The following is a 25141-nucleotide window of genomic DNA, read 5'->3' as shown; positions in this document are numbered from 1 at the left end:
TAATTTCTATAGTACCTTACAGTTTCCAAAAATTTCACACACATGATTTTATATAATCCCATAATAACCGTTTTTTTTCTTTCCCGTACCCCTGTTTTGCTCCTCTTCTCTTTCCCCACTGGTAACCAGTAATTTGTTCTCTGTATCTGTCTGCTTCTTTTTTGTTTTATTCACTAGTTTGTCATATTTTTCAGATTCCACGTATAAGTGATACCATACAGTGTTTATCTTTCTCTCTCTGACTTATTTCACTTGGCATAATGCCCTCCAAGTCCACCCATGTTGCTGCCAGTAGCAAAATTTCATTCTTTTTTATGGCTGAGTAGTATTCCATTATATATGTGTACATATACATATACTACCTCTTTATCCATTCATCTGTTAATGGACACTTAGTTTGATTTCATACCTGGACAGTTGTAAATAATGCTGCTGTGAACTTGAGGTGCATGTATCTTTTCGAATTAGTATTTTACTTGTTTTCAGGTATATACCTAGAAGTGGAATTGCTAGGTCATATGGTAGTTCTGTTTTTAATTTTTTTGGAAACCTCTGTATTTTTTTCCACAGTGGCTGTACCAATTGACATTCCCACTAACAGCGTACAAGGGTTCCCTTTTCTCCACATCCTCGCCAACATTTATTATTTGTGTTCTTTTTGATGATAGCCATTCTGACAGGCGTGAGGTGATATCTCACTGTGGTTTTGATTTGCATTTTTCTGATGATCAGCAGTGATGAGCATCTTTACATGCGCCTGTTAGCCATTGGTATATTTTCTTTGGAAAAATGTCTGTTCAGGTCTTCTGCTCATTTTTAAAAATCAGTTGTTTGTTTTGTTATTGAGTTATATGAGCTCTTTATATATTTTGGATATAAATGCCTTATTGTGGGGTTATGGTCACATCATTTGAAAATATTTTCCTCCCATTCAGTACATTGTCTTTTCATTTTGTTGACGGTTTCCTGTGCTGTGCAAAAGCCTTTTCATTTAATTAGGTCCCATTTGTTTATTTTTGCTTTTGTCTCTTTTGCCTGAGGAGACAGATCCAAAAAAAATATTGCTGGGATTTTTGTCAAAGAGTGTTTTGGGTATGTTCTCTTCTAGAAGTTTTATGGTTTCTAGTCTTACATTTAGGCCTTTAATCCATAAAATTGTATTCTTATTCTCCTTCTCTCAGGATTAAACTTATGCAAATCTAAAAAGAGATTTTTTGGGGGGTAATTTTTTATCTGAGATCTTCCTGAATCAAGTTCTTGTCATGATTTCTTCTTTCTTTCTTTCTTTTGATGGACTTTAAAATTGGTTTGTCATGTTGTCCATTAAGTAATTGTTAAAGTAATGAGGTCTTATTCTGGGTAATTTATTGAATACAATGAAGCAGTTAGTCACTCACTGGCAATTTTTCAAAGGAGGTGGGCCAAGATATCAACCCATTTCTTTTGGTGCACCAGCCTTTAGAGTTGGGTGTTCCAAGGATTTGCTAATCACCAGCTGGCAACTGATTTACAAGGCGGGTAAGATGGGACTCCTGAGTGGTGGCCACCGACTCACAAGCAAGACAAAGTGTGTACCGGCTTCAAGACTTGTCTTTTGTATGTGCATCTTGATGGCAGAGAGACTGCGTGCTGCCCGTGGCATGTTTGCCAGATGTTATCAGTTCTTGACCATCACTTTGGCTTAGCAGCTGGGGACTGCTAAGTAAAATATGTTATTCCAGTTGAATATGTCTGTCTTCCTATTTGTTCTTTTGTCCATCCATCCATATATCCATTGATCCTTCCATCCATCCAATACTGGGCTTAAGCCATCAGTGAATGGGCTAGAATTAACTTCTGAAAGCACTGTTTAGAATTGAGGTTGGGAAACATTTTCTATAAAGGGACAGATAGTAAATATTTTAGACTTATAGGCAATGCTGTCTCTTGCAACGACTCAGTTCTGCTGTTGAAGGACAAAAAACAACTACAGATAATACGTAAATGAATGGACGTGGTTGTGTGCTAGTAAAACATTGTTTACAGAAGTTACTTTCCTGCCCCTTGTTTAGACAGTTGGAAGTATCTGACTCAACATAGTTTGTGTGCTACACAAAAAACTTAAAAAAAAAAAATGCTTTTGATGCTTATCTGTTTCCTAACAGCTGTGTCTCAGGTTTGTTAGCTTAATTGTCATCTGTGTTGAGGTTTACCCACAAAAGAAGTTTTATAGGTTTTACCATTTTATTTATTTATTTTATTTAAACATATTGATGATTTAAAACTTACTCATTTCTCTCTGGCACTGGTTATAGAAAAGTCATTGGATTGGAAATATACAAAAATACGAGGACTAAAATTTTCCACCACATCATTGATAACAGCAACATTAAATTGGAGAATTGTTACTTACAAATATGATTTTAAAAACTATATTTTTGATATAAAAACATATCCAAGATATATTGCTAAGTGGAAATGGAGATTGTAGAAGGGTTTTAATTAGTGTGTACAATGTGATTCTGTTTGTGGAAAGAAAACAAGATTTACATATATCTATGAACAGTCAACAGGTTTGAACTGTGCGGGACCACTTGTACTGGGGTTTTTTCAGTAGTAAATACTACTGAATAGTACCATGATCCATGGTTAGTTGAATGTGTGGATGTGGATGTGGAACCAAGGATGCAGAGGGCTGACTGTAAGTTATATGCAGATATTTGACCCGTGGAGGGTCCATGCCCCTATCCTCTGTATTGTTCAAGGATCATATTACAAATATATCTGAAAAGATACTGAATCAGCCAGAGTCCTTAGTTTTCAAGTAGATGAGATCAACTCTCCAATATAAGCAGAAAGATAATTGAAAGATAATATGAAGGATAAGCTCAGAGATCTCTAGAGTACCTAAAAACTAGGCTTAGAGGTCATATATCTAGGTACAAAATTTGACTGCATAGTGGTTTTGCAAAGATGCCGCAGCAACTTTAGTGGACATGGAACTGTAGTCTGAACCATTGGTACCATTGAACCTGGGTGCCAGATCTGCCTCCACCGTTAGTATCTCATGGGTTCTGGATATTTGCTGGTCTCTGGTATCATCAGCTTCCAATTCAAAGGCTGGTACGGATGGTGCATTTAATTGGCAGAGCCCATGTTTTGCGCCCTAGATGCAAGGGAAGCTGGAAAAGTGAATGTGTGGACCTCAGCTTTGAAGTGGACAGGGAGCCTTGCTTCATGAGGATTGTAGGAAGATAATTAAGGGATCTGGACAACAGATAGAATGAGAATTATTCATTGCAGGCACTATGAAATTGTTGGTATTGATTACTTCTGGGCAGTGGAGTTGGAAAGGCTTACTTGGGAGCAGAGAGAACCTTTTCTTTTACTCTTCTGTGCTTTTTGAATTAAAAAAAAAAGGAAATTCATGTGACAATGGTAATAAAAATACCATGGGGAAAATGAACAAAAGGGAACAACACTTTTTTCCCACCACTTCCATTCTTATTCTACTTCACATAGGCATTCAAGGTTTCCCAGCATAATGGGGCAATTCCATCAATGTCCTATTCAATTTCCCATAAAAATTATCTTACTCTTTCCTCTTGAATTCAGTCAACTCTATGTTACTTGCACTTGGCTGGACAGAGAAATCATGAAATGGTTTTCTCTGGAGTACCAGTGGTTTATTCTTCCTTTTGTCCTGGTGGAGCTGATTTGGTACCTCTCTTTGAGATCTACAGGATTCAGCTTTGAAAATTAAGGTGTTGTCACCTGCCATGGTTGATGAACTGTTCATAGATGCAAGGTGCAAAAATAAAGTATACTTAAAACCTTGGCCCTACTATGTGTGTGTGTGGTTTTTTTTTTTCTATTTTTCAAACACCCATAACTCCTTGATAGAAAACTTGTCTGAGATCTTAATTCCATCCAATAAAGTTTTAGCAGACATATTAACATTTTGTAAACTTTATTTTGTAGAATAGGTTTAGATTGATAGAAAAAGTACAAAGACACTACAGAGTTCCCAGACACCCCAAGCCCAGTTTCCCCTATTACTAACATCTTATGTTTGTATGGTACATTTGTTATAATTAATGAACCAATGTTGATAAATTATTATTAACTAAAGTACAAACTTTATTAAGATTTTCTAAGTTTTTCCCTAAAGTTCTTTTTCTGTTCCAGGATAGCTGATTTGTATTGTACTTTTTAATCTGTGTAGTAATGTCATATTGTAAATGGTGTTTCTGTTATAAATAACTTATGGAATTTGGGGGAAGAATAAATAAAAGTAAGCTTGCCACAGTGAAGTTCATATATTCTTTTATGCACAAATGCCACATGCGAAAAAATAATTAACCTTTCATTTTTTTCCCTTGTTATCTATTCAGTGGAGCAGGTTCCCATAGAACCGTACAACATCCCCTTGTCCCAAGCCGAGGTCATCCAGGAAGGGAGTGATGTTACGCTCGTTGCCTGGGGCACTCAGGTCAGTAACAGTTGTGGCAACGGGTAACGTCCATCTTGTGTTTGGAAGCTCTCATTTTCAATTCTGATCCGATGAAGATCAGAATTACGCCTTGTTTTGTGCTACATCTGTATCTGGTACTGATTTTTGATTGAAGGTGAGATGCCTTTTCAGTCATGTTAAAATATATAGGCGTATGGCGAAGCCATTAAAACTATGTTGAGAGTTTATGAAAATGTATTCACTAAACATACATTCTCTCAAGCACACGTTCCACATCCTCACTACTTGGTGCAGCACGTGACTTACGATCGTCTTTTTCTTCCCATCTGCTGTCCTCTTTCCCGATTACTTGGCTGGCTCTTTGGACCCAGCCAGGGGTCTCGTTATTCCATTCCTTCTCTTTTCGAATGACCTGACCTGCCTCAGCTTTCCCCAGCACTTATTCCCACATGGGTCTCCTGTCCAGCTTTTAAGCCATAGACTTCTATCTTGTACATTACTTCTCCTTCTTTTCTTTTCTTTTTTATCTCGTATACTTCTGTCTCTCCTTCTTTTAAAGAAATGATCAGTTTTGTTTTTTGCAGTGTGAAGGAAATACTTGCTTATTTTAGAAAATTTCTTACCCCACACTGTAAAGAAGATACTGAGAATCATTTGCGATACCACAGCCTCCTGCTCTCTTCTCCTCTTGATTTTTGGCTTGGAGAGCTGTAGTCCCCATGGCTTCTCACCAGCAGGGGGATAACCATGCTGTTGGGTGAGTCACATCCCGTGATGGTGTCCACAGTGATTTTTGCAAACCTCTTCTGCTCTCCTTGAGCCCCCTTTAAAAAATATCCACCCTCAGCATGTGTCCGTGTCTCTCTTTTAATAGGGAAGTTACATGTCTCAGGCATTAACTCCCTCAACGTGCTTTCCCCTCACACCTATTAATTCTGCTGCCAGTCCTTTCCTTTTTCCCTTTTGTCCTGGTCCAAGAAGAGGTATCTGGTTTTCATAGCTTCCTCTCTAAATCTGTTTCAGGATGTATTCCATTTCCCCTTCTCCAGGACTGGGATTAGTCAGCTGGTCCCTCTCTCTCCTGCATCTTCAGTTTCTCCTTCCATGTCCCTTTTATTTAAAAAGCATGTATCTCTTCTCTTTGTAAAAAAATACCTTTTCTCTGTCCTACTTTTTCCTTAAATATCAGTGGATCGCCCTCCTTTTTTTATCACCAAACTTGAACAACTATTTTCTATTATCTGTATTTAATTCTTTAACTACCTTGTCTTCTTTTTTTTTAAACTCATTTCCCTTATGAGTTCTTTTCCCACTAATTAGAACTATTTCTGCTAACATTGATAATCGTCTAGTTGTTAAATCCATCCCTTATCCTGTATTGCTATAGTATGTGACACTGCTACTGTCTCTGTGTATCTTTTTTTAGCTTCTGGAATATATTGTCTCCTGATTTTATTTCTTTTTCTTTAACTATACTTTTTCTTCTTCATCTTTTTTTTTAATTTTTTTTTTTTATTAAGCAATCTCCTCTTCCTCCACTTAACTCTTAAATGTTGGTCATCTACAGGATCCCATGACTTATGCCCTTTACTTCTCTCTCTACATGCTTTCTCTGGAAACTCAACCTACTTGTGTGACTTTGTTTACCTTCTGTGAGCTGATATCTTTGGAATCAGTATCTCTGGCAATGACTGCTCTCCCTTTCTCCAAGAACCTCTTTCCTGCTATTTTCTAGGCATCTGTATGTGATTATTTTGGTGGAATATGGGGTACAACATGTCTAAAACTAATTCAACTTACTTTACAGACCAATTCCTCTGACTTTAAGCACTATCGCGATTAAGGCTGTCAGAACTCAACAATTTTTGTCAGTAGTCCTTCTCTGTATATTTTCCTCCTTATTTCAGGTTCACGTGATCCGAGAGGTGGCTTCCATGGCTCAAGAGAAGCTAGGAGTGTCTTGTGAAGTCATTGATCTGAGGACTATACTACCTTGGGATGTGGATACAGTTTGCAAGGTATGGATATACTGTGGAGAGTATCATTTCCTCAAAATCAGGGACCAGATTTCTTGGCTCTTTGCAAAGAATCAGTTTGAAATTTTGAGCTTTGTGAACATTTTCAACTGATTGAAAACTTTAACATTTACACCCTGAAAGAAGTGGATGCTGAATAATCCGCTTAAGGCTCAAGGAAACAAGTACATTCAGGTTTTTTTTTTTTTTTTTCCTCCCATAGTTATCTGTTTCAAATATTACAACTCTCTGTTCATCATGCAGCCAGCTTGGGTTGAGTCGTGTGAGTTATGGACAACTACAAATGAGAGCATGTCAGGGATGTTGAAATCACTTGTGTTTTTTAACTTCTTATTGGTTATGGTTCAATAAGTTGGGTTTAATATAGCCAGCTAAATGGTTTGGCTGAATTCTCATTTGTCCCCTCTCCAAAAGAGATGGAGATGGATTATTAAAACAAACAAAGAAAACAACTTTCTTTAGATAGCTTTAATACTGTGCCTCACAGTTTGATGTTATATTGTGGGATTCTGGCTGCTCTGATTTACAGTTTTGTATCTAAGTAGTCTCTTGAACTTTGGCGTGTTTAGATTGCTCTGGTTCTTACTATTAATAGGATTCACATAGTCCCCTCTCAAGAATATAGTTTAGTTCTCATTTACTTGGCTATGACTGATGCCTTTCATATTAATATCTAGATAAATTGAGGTACATCTGTTACCATATTGGTATATAAGGAAGGTTAAGCTACTAAACTTTAGGTAACATTGCATGTACTTTTTCTTGATCTACGGTTATAGCAGATGAGTTGTAAGACCTAGACTATGTTACATTTATTATTTTCAAAAGCTTTGGCATTCTTACAGCTTTTGTAGGCTGTTTCTTAGGTTAGTTATGTGAAAATAATCTGCAGCTAGTACTGCTGTAAAAGCATAGCAGAGGATGTCTTTAGGTGAAGATTTGTTTCATAATTTAGTGGAAGATTTACAATAAATGTTCTGTAGACTCACTGGACACTGTCTAAACACTTGAGATGGTTACAAATGGTTTCAATAATATTCTAAGTACTATTAAGAGCACCATTTTAGGTTGAGTTATTTATAACTGCACGAAAACAATGCTTTTTTGCAGACGTTATTCAAATCAGGTCAGACATTGAATTTTCTTTCAAATAGCCAAATGTCGCAAAGAATGGTTAAACTGGGGCCGATAGCCTTTGGCCCAGAGCAGGCTTCTTGTGTGCAACATGTCTCCCCCACTTGGGGTTTGTATTTATAATGTGACTATAACGTGTTTTTTCGTATGGGGATACGATGCTTTGTCGTGGTGCAGTGGAGGGTACTGATATATGGTCAGGGCAAGTACTTTTAAGCCTATTTTACATATTCATATACATTTTACATTTAAAAAGAATTTATAGCAGTTTACAGTAAAACACAAATATAATAACTCTCCACGTTTGTAAGCATGAAAGTACAGTGAGGAGAAGTAGAGGAAGAAAGAAGTGGGAAATTATATCTGTATCAGTTTGCTTCCGTGGACACCGCCACCCGCCAGCGCCCTTTGGTGAATCTGCTGGTCGTGTCTCTGTGTGATCCCCGAATGTAGCTCCTGTTCCCTAAGGCTCTGCGCTCCTGGAGAGGGTGAAAGAGGAGACCCAAAGCCTCCGCTGAACGGGACAGCGATGCGGCAAACCTCTGCCTTGCTTGCAGCTCTCTTTCCGGCTCGTGCTGGGGTGCTTTCATCATGTTACCTTTCTAGTTGAAGGCCCTCCAGTTGCGCCAGTGAAAGCCAGCTTGTCATTTCTTGATTACTTCAGGTGTACTTGTGCCTCTCTTCGTTGCTGCCCATACTATATCTCCTGTTTTCTTTTCATGTATCAAAAGAGTATCAAAAAAGTTTTTTTTTGATACTTGGCATCTTCTAGCAATTGGAGATGATTTTAAGGAAGAGAGCCCTATACCCAACACTGATATTAAAAATTAGATTTTTAAAAATTTAACTACAATTTGGCTTTTCTTTGTTATCTTTATGAATTCTGTAGTAATCAAGATTTATGTTTATTACCTCTTTCAGTTAGTGCTGTGTTTCATTGGTTGTTTTTGTCTTATGACACAGTTAGATCCCTCAGCGTTTTATTCATTATATGTTAAACTCAGCACGAAGGTGCATCTTTTAGAATACCACATCAAGAAAAGTCTAAAGTCTATTAAAAGTAAAAAATAATTTATCAAACATATGCATTAGCATACTGTGCATAGTAAAAGGACTCTGGAATATTGGTTAATGTAATCTGGATTTAAGTATGCTTTGAAAACATACTCATACTTTTTACTTAAGCCTTGAAGCATTGTTTGGACGTTCTAAGCCTGAACAGCTGCTTAGGGACAGAGAAAGCAGCAGTGATTTAAAAAAAAAAAGAATTAATTTTTAAATTGAGGTGTAGTTGATTTACAGTGTTATATAAGTTTTAGGTGTGCAATATAGTGGTTCAAAAGTTTTATAGATTTTTATACTCCATTTAAAGTTATTATAAAATATTGGCCATATTCCCCGTGCTGTACGGTGTATCCTTGCAGCTTATTTATCTTATACATAGTAGTTTGTAGCTCTTAATCCCTGACGTCTATCTCAACTCCCCGGCCTTTCTCTCTCCCCACTGGTAACTACTAGTTTGTTCTCTGTATCTGTGAGTCTGTTTCCGTTTTGTTTTACTCACTAATTTGTTTTACTTTTTAGGTCCCACATACCAGTGATAACATACGATATTTGTTTTTCTTATGTCACTAAGCCTAATACCTTCCAGGTCCATCCCAGTGGCAGAATTTTTGACTGTTGCTCAGGAGTGCTACAAAATTGGAGACTGGAGTGGGCCTAAAACCCAGAGTCAGTTCTGAACCTGACATAAAGAGCTCAGCTGGAAGCTACAGGAAAGCAGAGTAGAAATGCTGGAGTTTTGAGGTGCTGAAGAGGCAGGGACCTACTCTGGCACCGCGGGGTGTGTGTGGGCGTGGAGTGGCTTAAGAACACCAGTGATGAGCAGTGAAAGCCCTGAAATGAGGCGTAAATTGACACTGACTACTGCTCTTTACTTGGGGATACCAGTTGGTCTCCACTAGAAGCTGAGAATCCAGGTTATAGAACCCGTGTCTCATGGGGCTATAAGAACAGAACTGGAAACTCACAGGGTCTTAAAGACACAGTTAGTCTCCCTCTCAAGATGCTTGCCACATTCTAAAGCTGTGTATGACAGGGCCTAAGAACATAACTGAAAAGCTAAGCCGCCACTCACTTGAGGCTGAAGTGACTAAGACCAATAATGCTCTGAATGGAAAGCTGTGGGGTCAGGTCCTTGATTAGAGGCAGGCCAAAAGTAGATCATCCTCAAAAAACTAAAAATAGACTTACCGTATGATCCAGCAATCCCATTCTTGGGCATATATCCAGAGGGAACTCAGATTTGAAAAGATACTGCACCCCAGTGTTCATAGCAGCACTATTTACAATAGTCAAGATATGGAAACAACCTAAATGTCCATTGACAATGACTATATAAAGAAGCTACTCTGGAATACTACTAAGCCATAAAAAAGAATAAAGTAATGCCATTTGCAGCAACATGGACAGATCTGGCGATTGTCATTCTAAGTGAAGTAAGCTAGAAAGAGAAAGAAAAATATTGTATGATATCACTCATATGTAGAATCTTAAAAAAAAGAAAGAAAAGAAAAAAGAAGATACTAATGAACTTATCTACAAAACAAAAACAGACTTGTAGACATAGTAAACAATCTTATGGTTACTGTGGAGAAAGGAGATGGGAAGGGATAAATTGGGAGTTTGAGATTGGCAATTACTAACAACTGTATATAAAATAGATAAAGAAAAATGTCTTCTGTATAGCACAGGATACTATATTCAGTATCTTGTAGTAACCTATAATGAAAAAGAATATGAAGACAAATATATTTATGTATGTATATGACTGAAGCATGCTGCATACCAGAAACTGACACATTGTAACTGACTATACTTCAATTATAAATAAATAAATACATACATACATAAATACATAAAAAAGAAAAAGAAAGTAGATCAGATCTTCCCAAACCCACATGCAACCTCTATCCCTCTCAGTTCCTTATTGAATTAGTGTAATTTACTTTTCTGCCCAGCAGAACAGGGAGGCAGTCCTCCCATCATCTGGAACCTCTAGGAATCAGAGTTCAATGGAAAATTACTAAGTATATGAATAGACAGGATCATTTGACCAAAAACCAAGAGAAATTAAAGTAATAGAAAGCAGAAACACAAGTGATTCAGATGTTGGAGTTAGCAGACAAAGGCTTGATGATTATTATGTTTAGGAACACAGAGAGAAAAAGGAGTGAAAGAGGTGAGAAGGTAGAGAATTATTCTAGAGAATTGGGGGGAGTGTTTGTAAATGTGTGTGTGTGCACGAGCCTGTGTGTCACACATTGTAGAACCAAAAAAATTTTGACAGTAAGAACACAAGAGGTGTGTTTAAAGACATATTAGACTTAGCAGGTGATACGATCAATAACCTAGAAGGTAAGTTAATAGAAAATGTCCAAACTGAAGCACAGAGAGGGAAAAATAGACTAAAACAGAAAACAGCATAAAACACATTTGGGATCTGGTCAAAAGCACTATCCTACATACAATTTGAATAAAGAGGAAGGAGAAGAGAGAGTGAATTGGTCAGAAACAGTATTTTAAAATATTTCTCCTGTGAGCCTCTAATGATATATTCAAAGAAAACCAGACACATTTACGCAATGGAATGACATCTTTTTTTTTTCTTTTTTTGCTTTTATTTTTATTATCATTTACCCACTTTTTTCTAAGAAGCATGATTCCTTATTTAAATGTTTAAATTTATTCTCATGCTGTTGAATGTATTTACTTTGGGCTTTTTTTTTAAACTTTTTTTTAATTGAGTTATAGTAATTTTACAATGTTGTGTCAAATTCCAGTGTAGAGCACATTTTTTCAGTTATACATGAATGTACATACATTCATTGTCACATTCTCTTTCACTGTGAGCCACCACAAGTTCTTGTATATATTTCCCTGTGCTACACAATACAATCTTGTTGAATGACATCTTAAATTGCTGGAGATGCCAACCTAAAATGCTATACCCAGTGAAAACATCCTTTTAAAATTAAGGTGAAATAAATAGTTTAGACAAATAGAAATTGAGAGAATTTATCACCAGTGCATATTCACTGAAAGAAGTACTACCAGGGAATTCTTTAGGCAGAAGGAAAATTATCCTAGAAGAAAGTCAGAATAGGCTCACATCAACTAAAATATTCTTTGTTCTGAGATTCTTAGTGTAAAATTTTTATTAGATTATGATAAATCAAGGATGCATGTTGTAATCTCTAGAGTAACAACTGAAGTAATAGTGAAGTATGTATCCAGCAAGGGCAAAAGGGAACTATAGGTTAATAAAAATATTTGGTTAGACCAAAAGAAAGAAAGAAGGGAAAATATGGACCAAAAAACAGGTATGTCAGTAGAAAACAGATAGTAAGATGACAGATATAAACCCAAATATATGTGTAATTAAATTAAATACAGGTGAATGAAATAGTCCTAATAAAAGCCTAAGATTGTCAGACTTCATTAAAAAATGACACCAACAAACTTGCAGCTTAAAGGAGATATAGTTTAAATATAAGGACACAGAAAAGTTAGAAAGGGATGGAAAAAGAAAGCTATTATAGTTATACTAATTTCAAATAAAGCTTTCAGGCAAGAAGCATTACTAGAAATAAAGACGAACATTTCATAATTCCAAAGGGATTAGTCTGTCATGAAGGTGTCACAATCTAAAATCTATTATGTCCTTAAGAGCATAGCTTCAAAATACGTAAAGCAAAACAAACAAAACACAAAGCTGAAAGGAGCTGTAGACCCATCGACAGTTAGAATGGGAGACTCTGACACCCCTCTTAAAGGCTGATCAAACAAGAAGACGGTATCAGTGAGTACAGAAGATCTGAACACTTAGTAAACTTGTGCTAACTGTATACCTGGCTATGCAAGAAATCGTTCTTTTCAGTTGATGATAGAACATTTGTCAACACTGACCAAATGCTCAGACAAATAGAACCTTAACAGATTTCAAAGTTTGAAGTCATTAGGAGTATGTTCTCAGACAATAGTAAAATTCAGTTAGAAATTGAGGGAAAATAAAAGACAACTGGAAAATCCCCTACAAATTAAATAATTTATGTTTAAATAACCATGGGTTGTAAAATAAATTGCAGCAGAAATTAGAAAAGACGCTGAACTAAATGGTTATGAACATAACATATCAATAGCTTAAGGATTCAGCTGAAGTCATGCTCAGAGAGAAGTTTATAGCTGTAAACACATATATTTAGAAAACAAAAATAAGAACTAAAAAATTAACAATCTGGGTTTCCATCTCCAGAAAGAAAATCAGGCCTAGAGAAAAATAGAAGAAGTTAAGTGACAAAGAGCAAAAATCAATGAAATAGAAAATGTACAATAGAGAAATTTAATAAAGTAAATTTGAGATCTTTGAAGAGATTAGTATACTTGATAAACTTTTAACAAGACTATTTGAGTAACATACTTGGCAAACCTTTACCAAGACTACTGAAAAAAAATAGATCAAACACAAATGACAAATATCAGGTATAAAGAAGGGAAAATCACAGCAGAGTCTGGACATTAGAAAGGTAGTAAGAGACTATTATGAATAATTTTACAAATCAATTTTGGGTGAAATGGACAAATTCCTGGGAAAATACAAATGTTTCAAAATTAATAAAAGGAGAATTAGGAAACCAGAACAGTCAGATATCTGTTAAAGACATTTAATCCATCTTTATCAAGCTTATACAAGGAAAACTCTAAGCCCATATGGCTTTACTGATGAATTCTTTAAAACACAATTCTTAGCAAACTTTCAGACAGTAGAAGCAGAGGGAAAACTGCCAAATCCTTTTTTTATATGGGCAGCATAATCCTTATATCAAACCTGTTTAGGACTATATAAAGCAAAATTATAGACACATTTTTCTTATGAACAAAGATGTGAAATTTGGAAGCAAAATACTGGAAAGTCAAATCCAGCGATATATAAAAAGCTTAACATGAGGGTTTATTTCAGATATGCAAGGGGTGTATGAAATCACAAACATTCACAAAGGGGTTGATGCAGTTCCCCACGTGAACAAAAAATGGCAAGAACCATCTTATTATCTTAATAATACAGAAAAATAGTTGTTAAAAGTCTATATCCATTCATGATTAAAGTTTCTTAGCAACCTAGAAATGGAAGGAAATTCTATTAATTTGATAAAGAGTGGCTTTATCTTGTTTTATAAACAAGATTTAATCTGATAAAAAGTAGGTTTGTCTGGTAGCTCCGAGTAGCTTTTAAAAAGCCTGCAGCAAAAATATTTCCCAGTGAAATTTTGACAGTTTTTCTCTTGAGATCAAGATTGCAACAAGGATGCCCAGTCATAAAGGCAAGAGGCATGACAATTGTATGGATGGGAAAGGAAGAAATAAAATTTATTCATAGATAGCATGACTTGTATGTAAAAAAGACCTAGTAGAATCTACAGGCAGGTTATTGGAATTAAGTGGGTTTACCAAGGCCCCTGGAAGCATGGTTAATATACAACAATCAGCTGTATTTTTTTATATCAGAAATTGATAATAATTGAAATTGACAATAATTGAAATAATTTTTGAAATTAATTTGAAATGTTATCAATTAAGAAATTGATAATACTTTTTAAAGCATCAAAAAATCAAATACCTAGGGAGAAATCAAGTGATGTGTGTAAGAATTTTAATGCAGAAAATCACAAAATATTATTTAGAGAAATTAAAGAAGATTCAAACAAACCAAAGCACACACCATATTAATTGGTTGCCTTGGCTATTCTTGGCCTTACAATCTTGAAGAAGAATAAAGCTGGAGGACTTCATTATCGTATGTGTTATAGTCAAGAGGTGTTACAAGACTGTGGGAATTACAACATCATCTCGGTGTAAAGATGGAAATATAGACAAGTAGAATAGAATAAAAAGTACCCGAAACAGACCTGTTGGTCATCTTTGAATCCAGGACAAAGGTGACATTGCAATTCAGAGAGGGCTGGGTGGACTTTTCAGTAAATGATGTTGTTTTAGTTGGGTACCACAGAAAATAATTATGTTAACCTGTAGAACACAAATGTCAGTCCCAGGAGGACTGTGGATCTAATTGTGAGAGGGAAAATGATAAAGCTCTTGGAAGAATAGGTGAATATCTTTATGATCTTGGGCAGTCAGGGATTTCTTAAGTAGAACAAAACAAAAACTCAAATATTAACATTAAAAAAAAGGCTGACAAAAACTAGACTTCATTAAAATTAAGAATTCGTTCATCAAAAGGCCTCAGTAAGAGAGTAAATTGACACATTTGGAGAAACTTATGGAAATTTATATTCAGAAATATAAAGTACTGTTACAGTCAAAAGGAAAATATAGACATCACAATAGATATATTGGCAAAAGTCTTGAAAAGGTTCTTAGTGGAAGAATATATCTATCGAAATGGCCCATAAACACATGACAGATTACTCAGTTTCTTTAGCCATCAGGGCATGCAAACTAAAGACACAATGTAGTAACACTAAAGACACACCATTCTAGGCAAAAGAAAAGTGCCCCTCAATACGAAGTGTTACTTAGGACATGGAACAACCCATCTCTCATGTACTGTTGTTGGGGAATATAAAGTGGCACAACGAGTTAAAAAAATTGTTGAGCATTATCTGTCTGAGTCGTATGACCCATAATCCACTCCTGTTTATATACCCAACAGAAATGTACGAAAGATAAGTTCAAGAATGTTTGTAGGAGCAGTATTTCGCATAGCCTCACCCTGTAAACTACTTAAATGCCCATCAGCCAGAGGATGGAAACATTATAAGTAAATAGGATATTGATCAGCAATGAAAGTGAATGAACTACAAATGTAATGCAACAATGTTTTTCACCTCACAAACGATTTGACTTAAAAAAGCTAGCCTCAAATGAGTACACACTGTGTGATTCCATTTATGTAACATGCACAGGTAGACAAAACCAATCTATGGTGTTAGAAGGCAGGTGAGTGAGTAGCGTGTGGTGGTAATAATTGGAAGGGGGCCGTCTGCGTAGGGGATGCTGGTAACAGTTTCTTGTTCTGAGTGTTGGTTAGGTAGGTTCAATTTTTGAAAATTGAGCAGAACCCTCATTTTGTGTACTTTTTTTGTGTTTATGTTATCCTTCAACGGAAAGTCAAAAAAGAAAAAAATGCAACAAACAAAAAAAGCACTGTGCTCCTGTTGATCAATTTCCCTGCATTTGTATTGTACTGGACCTTCCTATAACTCAGGGAGAGCCTTGGTGTGCTCTGGCCAGGAGGAGCCATTCGGCTTGGTCCTCGATGGCTCCCAACTTAGCTCAGCTGTCGCACTGATGAGAAACAGGTGCCCCTAAGTAGGGCTCCTCTTCCCAAGCCTTCCTAGAAGTCAGAACAGTGGTTAAGTGTCGTGGGCTTGAATGGTCTTTCCTGCTGAGATACCGGCCACATTCAAAATGTATTTAGAAGTGAGCTACAGGCTAATGACGCAGTGGTCAGGCACAGAGCTAGGCTTTGAGGTGCTGTCCAGCTTGAAATGAAGAATTTTTTAATGTGTGGAAATTCAGAGAAGCTACCCACAAAAAAATAACACTTGATTTTGGCAGGAGAATGATAAGCTTTGAAAGAAACTCGGAATTTCAAGAATCATACTGTCATTCTACTTAGAACACTGCATTCAACAATGCAAATTTAAGAAATGACCATTTACAAGTCATGGGTGATTTCCACCTGTTTATAGAGAAAAGAAAATTGATGTATAGTTTTGACATGCTTGTACTTTAATTGAAGATGAAATTATGCTAATTATTGAAATAAATAAAGGTTTGCCTTTGCATCTTGGAGTTTTTGATTTTTCTCTCTCTCTTATGCTCTGCTTTCCTACGTCCATTTCCGGAGCAGATCCTCTTGGCTTTGCCTACACAATATGTCCAAAATTTGACCACCACTGCTACTACTGTTACCCTTGATCCTGGTCCAAACCACTGGCATTTCTCACCTGGGTTTTGGCCATAACCTCTTAACCACTGTCTCAGCTTCTGTCCTACCCTTGCCATAGGCAGGGTTGATCCTAGTCCCAGAAAGCCTCAATGGTTTCCCGTTAAACTCAGTGATAAAGTCAAGTTCCTTACCAAGGCTTACAGGGATTTGCCTGATCTCACCATATTCCACACCCCTCTGCCCACCCACCCTTCAGGAAATAAATGAGGTTGACTCTCAGCCAAGTCACCACTGTTAAGTCATCACTCAAATATCGTCTTCTCATGAAGGCCTTCTCTGACCAGCTTACGTAATATTGAATCCCATCCTTCCTGCCAAGACTCCCCTTCACCTCTTCTTTCTTTTTCTCTAGAAAGATTAACACGATCTAACATACTTTGTAATCTTTGTACTTTTGCTCTTTCTTTCCTCGCTAGAAGGTAGGTTCTATGCAGGCAGGGATTTTGTCTGTTGGCTCACTGCTGAATTCTTAGTACCTGAAACAATGCCTGGCCCAGGCCTGGTGCTCAGTAAAAATTTGCTGAGAAATTATTATGAATATCAGCAAGAGCAGGTTGGACAGTATGCTATGAAAACTGTTGTAGTATTGAAATGTTTTGACTTTGGTGCTTTTTCTTACTTGGGGTGCTTTATACGAAAGTTCAAAAAGTAACCCAAGAATATTGCTTTATGAATAAATCCACACATTATTCTAGTGGAAACATATAAGTTTTAGCTTGACCTTGTGTTTTTTTAATAAATTTTAATGGTGTATAGAAATGACTCATTTGAATTCTATTAGAATAGGACCAATATATCTTTTCTAAAAAGCAAAGTGAAATTGACTACAGTAAACATCAGCTGTCGGTAATTTCTGAGAAATGAGTTCTTAAGATAATTCACTTTTCTACAAAGATGAGAGTTACTATTCAGTGTCATAACTTTTGAAACTTCTTAACCAACCTTTTGGATGTCAACATTTCTAAAACCTTTTCACTTAACATTTTCTCAAGGAAAATATGTGTATCATTTCATCTTTTAAAAATAACTGAGTCGAAATGAACTTGGATTGTCTTACTGTTTTAAGACATTTACATTTATTGAGGTCCTTGGCTGTTTACCTCATTGATAGGTTTCTGTGCTTAATTTTTATGGTTTTAAGCCTTTTGAAATTTGAACTTTCTTTTCTATTTTTTGCTGTCACATTATCACCAGCCACGCATGGGATCCAGATGACCAGACTTTATAACTGAGATGTGCATGTTGGCCGGGGAAGACCTGTAATGTTTTCTTATGAATTAAGAACACATGCTTCACTCTTCAAACCTTATGATATCAATTTGGGCTTTCTGAACCTTTCTCTTCTCATTTCCTTGTCTGCGTTGCAGGTGGATCATTGTCATGGAATTTAGAGCCCTAAGAGGTCAGTCTGGGCTGGTTCCCTCTGGCCTTCCTGCTGGTCACAGGGATGACCTGTGAGTTCAGCATCCATCAATCCCAGTAGGCACTGCTTCTGATCAGGGGTTTTCTTTGTCCAAATGCCCTGTGGTACAGGATACTGTCTCAGAGCCTTCCCCTTGCTCCCAAAGTATAATCTAGTTTTTTGAAGTACTTGGGAAATGGGTTTTTTTTTTTTTAAACAAAGGATGTGATTTAAAAATAATCTTCTCTACCCCTTCCAATCTTCTCTCCACCACTCTCCTTCTTCTTTTCTTCTTTTAAACCTAAATTATGTAGCAAAAGATGATGATGGTGGTTCTTTGGCTAAATACTGAGGCTTCTGTATGCAGTCTCAGAGTATTTTGGGGTGAAGCCATCATAGGGTGAGGGCAGGGCCTCAGTGTTAACTATGGTAACTGGAGGACAGGTAACTGGAGGACAGTAACGGGGACAGAAGCTGGAGGTAATTCAGCCAGCTCATAAGGGTGTGACCATGGTTGGGAGGGAGGGCTCAGAGTCCCTAGATTTACCAACCTTTGCTTCTCCTCTTTCCCAGTTGTTTCCGTTCTTGCTTCAAAAGATTTCATTGGGACCCTAGACTAGCCTAAGGCAGGTTCTAGGGCTGGCAGGGAGGGATTGGGGCAGGGAGGTTCTGGGAGCAGAAGGTCATTCCATAGAAAAGGAAAAGGGTCTTCTAGGAGTGGATCTCAGAAGGAGATAGACATTGGTCATCTGGATGTGAGTAATTTTATAGATAAAGAACCAAGTTTGCTTAGTCTTTGTATTTGCACCTGGTGTTAATTAGTGTAACTTTTAGTGCCTAGTGTAAAACGCATTTAGAAGACCCGTAGCACCACTGAAGATAAACATAAAAACGTATGGCTTTTATTTTATGACTTTAATTCTTACTTTGTAGCCTTTAAGTTTGTTTGTTTTTTTCATCGTAGGATTGGTTTAGACTACTGTAGTTTTCATTTTTATTAAGATTTCTAATACCAGTAAGGGAATGTCAAGGTCTACACTGAATGTCTCTAAATTGGTTTTATGGGGAAGCTGGAGAATTTGCTCTTAGAGAATCCATATTGGTTCGTTACTACCAGTTATTTACATTTACTACCAGTTATTTTGATTTCTTGGACTTAATTGAGTAATTCAGTGATTGAATATTAGCTGTTTTGCTTGAGGCTTTAAATTTGTGATGTAAAGGGGGGAAAGTATGAGAATTGAATGAGAAGAAGGAATGAGTACCGGAGGGTGGGGGTTGGGGGTGAGAAGGGGAGCTTATACCTTCTATCACCACTAGAGGCCTCTCTTAAACCAAGTTTCATGGTTAATAGCACCAGGTTTTCATAGTGGGGCCTGTCTCTGTCATTGTAAATTCAGCCTGTTTTATGCTGTAGCTCTGAATAAACAATATGGCAGTACTTTCATTCTAGAGCATATATTATAGTGCAACCCCAGTGTTTTCTTTAATGTATAAATCAGAGCAGCTGATGGTCTATTAGACTGAAAACGTATTAGGGATCTTTCTCATCTTTTCACTTTCATTCTCTAAATAAGCTTTTAGTAGAAACATGTAGTCAAGGAATATGGCAAGATGGAAATTATATGTCTTTCCAACAGTGCAAGGCTATTTAGTTTAAAATTATTACTGATTTAATGTGTTTAAACAGCGAGAGCAATTTATCTTTTTCTAGTAGGTAGACTCTAAAGTTATTTTAAGTTGTATGCTAAAAGTTACATGTATTTTTTTGTGATTATAATAAGCTTCTAATCTCAAAGACATATTTAAGAAGTGACTCAAAAATCTTTTTAGACTTAATATTATCTGGGGTAAAATTTAACTACTTTCCTTTGGGAGTAATAAAAATAAATCTCATTTTTAGTGTGGAATTATTTTGGATGTAGGTTGACCTTGCTGAGAAAGCAAGTAGACAGGGTAGATTTGTCCTGTCTGATGAGAACAGTTCTGGTCGAAAGTAGGAAAGCTGACAATTTGGAACTTGGTTCCACTTTTCCAAGTCATTGTTCCTACTGGGTTTTCTTGGTCGTGATCACAACTGCCGCAACTAGTTAGTTGTTGTACTAACTGGAGCAAGTTCTAGGTTCTGGGATGCTGTATTTGAGATGTGACTAGTACACATATTGCCCTGTGTGGTGGCCATTGGCCAATTCCTCTGAGTTCCACAAGGGGAGGGAAGTTTGTATATTTTGCTTATTGTTGTATCTCTAAGAGTCTTGAAGTGTGTCTAGTATGTGGAAGATCCTCAGTAAATTTTTCTTTTTTTTAAAAAATATTTTAACAAGATAAATGTTTATTAAAATTAATTTAAACTTTCCTTATGTAAGAGTTGTTGATCAAAAAGGTAAGAAATTTTTAAGGCAATACAATATCAAAAGAAAAGCTTTCAAAAAAAACTATGAAACATTCCAGATGATTTCGGTTACTCCAGATGAGGCTTCCAGAATCTAACCTTTTTTTTTTTTCAGATTCTTGAGGATGATATTGCTCAGTAAATTTTTCTTGAATGATCTTACTGGATTGCAAAAATGACATGTAATAGGTAATAACACTTTGGTTTTTCTGTGAAAGAAATTAAAGGAGAAACTGGTAATTCCTGTAGGAAAAAAAATACACAGTATCACTCCTGCTACCTGGTGAATGTTTGGTATGAATTGTGTTTTAGGTATGTTTTGAGGAAGATTCAAATAAAAACTGGGTTCTGTTCTAGTTTTGTGTAATATATTTTACCCAACAAGGCTTAACATAGTATCTGGTAATTGGTAAATCAAAGAAATTAAAAGGACAGGTTTTGTACCTATCTCCTTTAGTTTTCATGACAGTTCTAATTAGACATCAATGTTGTTATTTTATTTTATTTTATTTTATTTTATTTTATTTTATTTTATTTTGTGATATTATTTATTTATTTTGTATTGTATATTGTATTTTGTATTGTATTTGTATTGTATTTATTTATTTTTGTATTGAAGTAGAGTTGATTTACAGTATCGAGTTAGTTTCTGGTGTACAGCAAAGTGATTCAGTCATATTCTTTTTCATATTCTTTTCCACTATAGTTTATTATGGAATATTGAGTATAGTTCCCTATGCTGTATGCTGGGACCTTGTTGTTTATCTCTTTTATGTATAGTAGTTTGAATGTCAGTAGTTTATAGGTGAGGAAACTGAGGCTCAGAGAAGGTAGAATAATGAGCTGTAACCCACACAGCTGATGACAGGTGGGCAGAGCTGGGCTCCACCCAGATCGCTGAACTCAGGGGGCCTGTCCCTTTTGTTTTTCTCATTCTTTTTCTTTTCTTCTTCTTCTTTTTTTTAAATAGGATGCAGCCTCTCAAGTACAGTTTGAGCAGAATTTGTAAATATTTTTCACATGTGATAAAATAACTGTGGCTTGTGCCGTAATTTGGGAGTAACTTGAAAATAGAAAAATGTACTGTCACTAGAAATGTATTTCTGGAGAAGGGTAGTGCTTTTTAGTTCGTGTTGATCTCATGGGCTTTCGGTCAGAACTGTATATATTCTGATTTAATCCTTTTGGTTGTTCTATATGCTCAGAATTATTACTTCCACTTTAGAGAGGAGGAAACTGAGTCACAGAAAGATGAGAAGCGTCCCTAAATCACCCGGCTCATAAGCCGCAGAACTGCAGTTCAATCCCAGCTCTTAAATTCTTGAACCCTTAGAGTTTTGTAGTATGACGGTGCCTCCTGTTAGTTATTTTACAGTTAACTAACTTCATGGTTTAAAAATTATTGTTTTGAGTCTTGCTGATGAAATGCTTCTAAAATTTTTTGTTTTGTTTTTTAGAAGGAGAGGTAATTAGATTTATTTACTTATTTGTTTTTAACAGAGGTACTGGGGATTGAACACAGGCCCTTAGTGCGTGCGAAGCATGCACTCTACCACTGAGCTATGCCCTACTCCCCCTTGAAGTGCTTCTAAATCTGAGCTTGCAACGTCTCGGTAATTTTCTTTCATGTTTGCCCACTCATATAGCACTTCTAAGAATATATAACATTCTTAAATACCGTTTTTACCTTATAAATCATACTACCATATTTTATTTCCTTTGGCATTGTTGTTTTTCTTCTATGTGGAGCCAGAGAGAGCAAGATTAAACTACATAATGACATTTTTCTATTTCTAATCCTTTTTAATGTGTCCCCTTACACAGGCATACCTCATTTTATTGTGCTTCACAGTATATTGCATTTTTACAGATTGAAGGTTTATGGCAACCCCGCATGGAGCAAGTCTCTCAGCGCCATTTTTCCAACAGCATTTGCTTACTTTGTGTTTCTGTGTCACATTTGGGTAGTATTCTTGCAGTATTTGAAACATTTTCATTCTTATTATATTTGTTATGATGATCTGTGATCAGTGATCTTCAGTGTTACTATTGTGATTGCTTTGGAACACCAGGAACTGTGCCCATGTAAGACAGTGAACTTAATTGATGAATGTTACGTGTGTTCTGACTGCTCCACTGACCAGCTGTTTCCTTGTCTCCCTCTCCTCGGGCCTCATCCCCTGAGACACACAGTATTGAAATTAGAGCAAGTAATAACCCTACAGTGGCCTCTAAAGTCTTCAAGTGAAAGGAAGGGTTGCGTGTCTCTTACTTTCAATCAAAAGCTAGAAATGATGTAACTTAGTGAGGAAGGCACATCTAAAGCCAAGAGCAGCTGAAAGCTAGGCTTCTGTGCCAGTTAGCCAAGTTGTGAATTCAAAGGAGAAGTTCTTGAAGGAAATTAAAAGGGCTGCTCCAGAGTACACATGAGTGACAAGAAAGTGAAACAGCTTTATTGCAGATATGGGGAAAGTTTTCCTGGTCTGGAGAGAAGTTCAAACCAGCGACAGCATTCCCTTAAGCCAAGGCCTAATCCAGAGCAAGGCCCTTCAATTCTGTGAAGGTTGAGAGAGGTGAGGAAGCTGCAGAAAAAAAGTTTGAAGTGAGCAGAGGTTGGTTCATGAAGTTTATGGAAAAAAGCTGTCTCCGTGACATCGAAGTGCAAGTGCTGATGGGGAAGCTGCACTGAGTTATCCAGGAGATCTAGCTGAGATCACTAATGAAGGTGGCTGCACCAAACAATAGATTTTCAATGTAGATGAAACATCCTTCTACTGGAGGAAGATACCACCTGAGGCTTTATACCTAGAGAGGAGAAGCCAACGCCTGGCTTCAAAGCTTCAAAGCTTCAAAGCACAGGCTGACTCTCTCTTTAGGGGCTGATGCAGCTGGTGACTTGAAGTTGAAGCCAGTGCTTATTTATCATTCTGAAAGTCCTAGGGCCCTTAACAATTATGCTAATAAAGGGAATAACAAAGCCTGGATGACAGCACATCTGTTGACGACATGATTTACTGAGTATTTTTAGCCCATTGTTCAGAAATACTGCTTAAAAAAAAATCCTTTCAAAGTATTACTGCTCACTGACAGTGCACCTGGTCACCCAAGAGCTCTGATGCAGATGTACGACAAGACTGATGTGTTCTTGCCTCCTAACACAGCATCCATTCTGCAGCCCACAGGTCAGGGAATCATTTTGATTTTTAAGTCTTTAAGAAACACATTTTAGAAGGCTGCAGCTGCCGTAGATAGTGATTCCTCTGATGGATCTGGGCAAAGTCAGTTGAAAACCTTCTGGAAAGGAGTCACCATTCTAGATGTCACTAAGAGCATTTGTGATTCATGGGAAGAGGTCAAAACATGAACATTAATTAACAGGAGTTTGGAAGAAGTTGATTTCAACTCTCAAAGATGACTTTGAGGAGTTCAAGACTTCTGTGGAAGAAGTAACTGCGGATGTGGTAGAAATAGCAAGAGAACTGGGATTCATAATGGAGCGTGAAGATGGGACCTGAATTGCTGCACTTTAATGATGAAACTTGAATGGTTGAGGAATTGCTTTTATGGATGAGCAAAGAAAGTAGTTTCTTGAGATGGCATCTACTTGGTGGAGGTGCTGTGAAGATTGTTGAAATGACAGCAAAAGATTGAGAATATTGCATAAACCTACTTGATAGCGCAACAGCAGGGTTTGAGAAGATTAATTCCAATTTTGAAAGAAGTTTTGTGGGTAAAATGCCATCAAACAGCAGACCACTTAAAACCTATAACTTTGTAACTGGAGTAAGAAAGCGTTTGTAAGTAGAGTCAGGAAGGGTTGAAGCTGCTGAGTTATGGAGTTGAGGGCAAAATGCATGGAAGTCAGGGAGAACAATGTAATAAACACTTCTAAAACAGAGCAGATGGGCCAGCCTGAGCCAAAAGCCATCACGTGTGGAACTGTATTTCTCTGAGGCTCTCAGCTCTGTGGTTATGCTTTGCCTTTTACTGAGTTTCTTAATAGCATGAAACTTTAATGTGCTCAGGCAGCTGCATGTATGTCAATGTGCCTTGGATGGTTGCTGCTGCCTCTGGCCCCAAAACACATTCCACACTTTGTGACAGAAAAATGGACTCCCCTTGCCCAGTTCCTTCCCTCATGTGGCTCACTGATGAATCAGGCTTAATTGATAGAGCCTAGGTCACATATTTATCTTAGGTATGATGGAGACTGGAAAATAGTTTCCACATTCTACCTTGAGAAAGTGGGATTAAAAATTAGGGAAACTGTCAAAAGTGGAGAGTATGTTCAAAAGTTTTGGGTTATCAGAAATAAGAGCGGTCCAACACATACATAAGTGCCCATGTATATAAACATATGTATATCAATGAACATATATATATCTTCATTTATCGATTTTGAACATTATTTATTCCTCACTCTTGATACATGAAGATTCAGTGTGCTTACATTACCTCCTAGCTTCACCTCATCATTTCCCCAATTTTGAGTTATAGTATTTTATTTCTTTTACTAATTGGCTTTTTGTGTCCTCTGTCTTCTTGGTGAGCCTGGCCAGAGGCTTGTCTATTTTGTTTATTCTTTCAAAAACCAGCTCTTGGATTGTTTCATTTTTTAAATATATTTTTAAATCTCTATTTTATTTATTTCCCACCTAATCTTTATTATTTCTTTCTTTCTATTGACTTGAGG

General features: G+C 36.7%; 1 protein-coding gene across 1 annotated transcript in view; it reads left to right on the top strand.

Moving 5' to 3' along the window:
- BCKDHB (branched chain keto acid dehydrogenase E1 subunit beta) overlaps positions 1-25141 on the top strand; it is a 195733-nt gene that overhangs the window by 59670 nt on the left and 110922 nt on the right. The window contains exons 7-8 of the mRNA XM_010972846.3: positions 4374-4471; positions 6361-6471. Of these exons, the coding sequence (XP_010971148.2) occupies positions 4374-4471; positions 6361-6471 (209 nt within the window). The remainder of the gene's footprint in view (positions 1-4373; positions 4472-6360; positions 6472-25141) is intronic.

The sequence above is a fragment of the Camelus bactrianus genome, chromosome 8 (genome assembly GCF_048773025.1).
Source record: "Camelus bactrianus isolate YW-2024 breed Bactrian camel chromosome 8, ASM4877302v1, whole genome shotgun sequence".
In the NCBI taxonomy this organism is placed as follows: domain Eukaryota; kingdom Metazoa; phylum Chordata; class Mammalia; order Artiodactyla; family Camelidae; genus Camelus; species Camelus bactrianus.
Note: the sequence above shows the minus strand (reverse complement) of the source record. Positions and strands in the feature narration are given on the sequence as shown.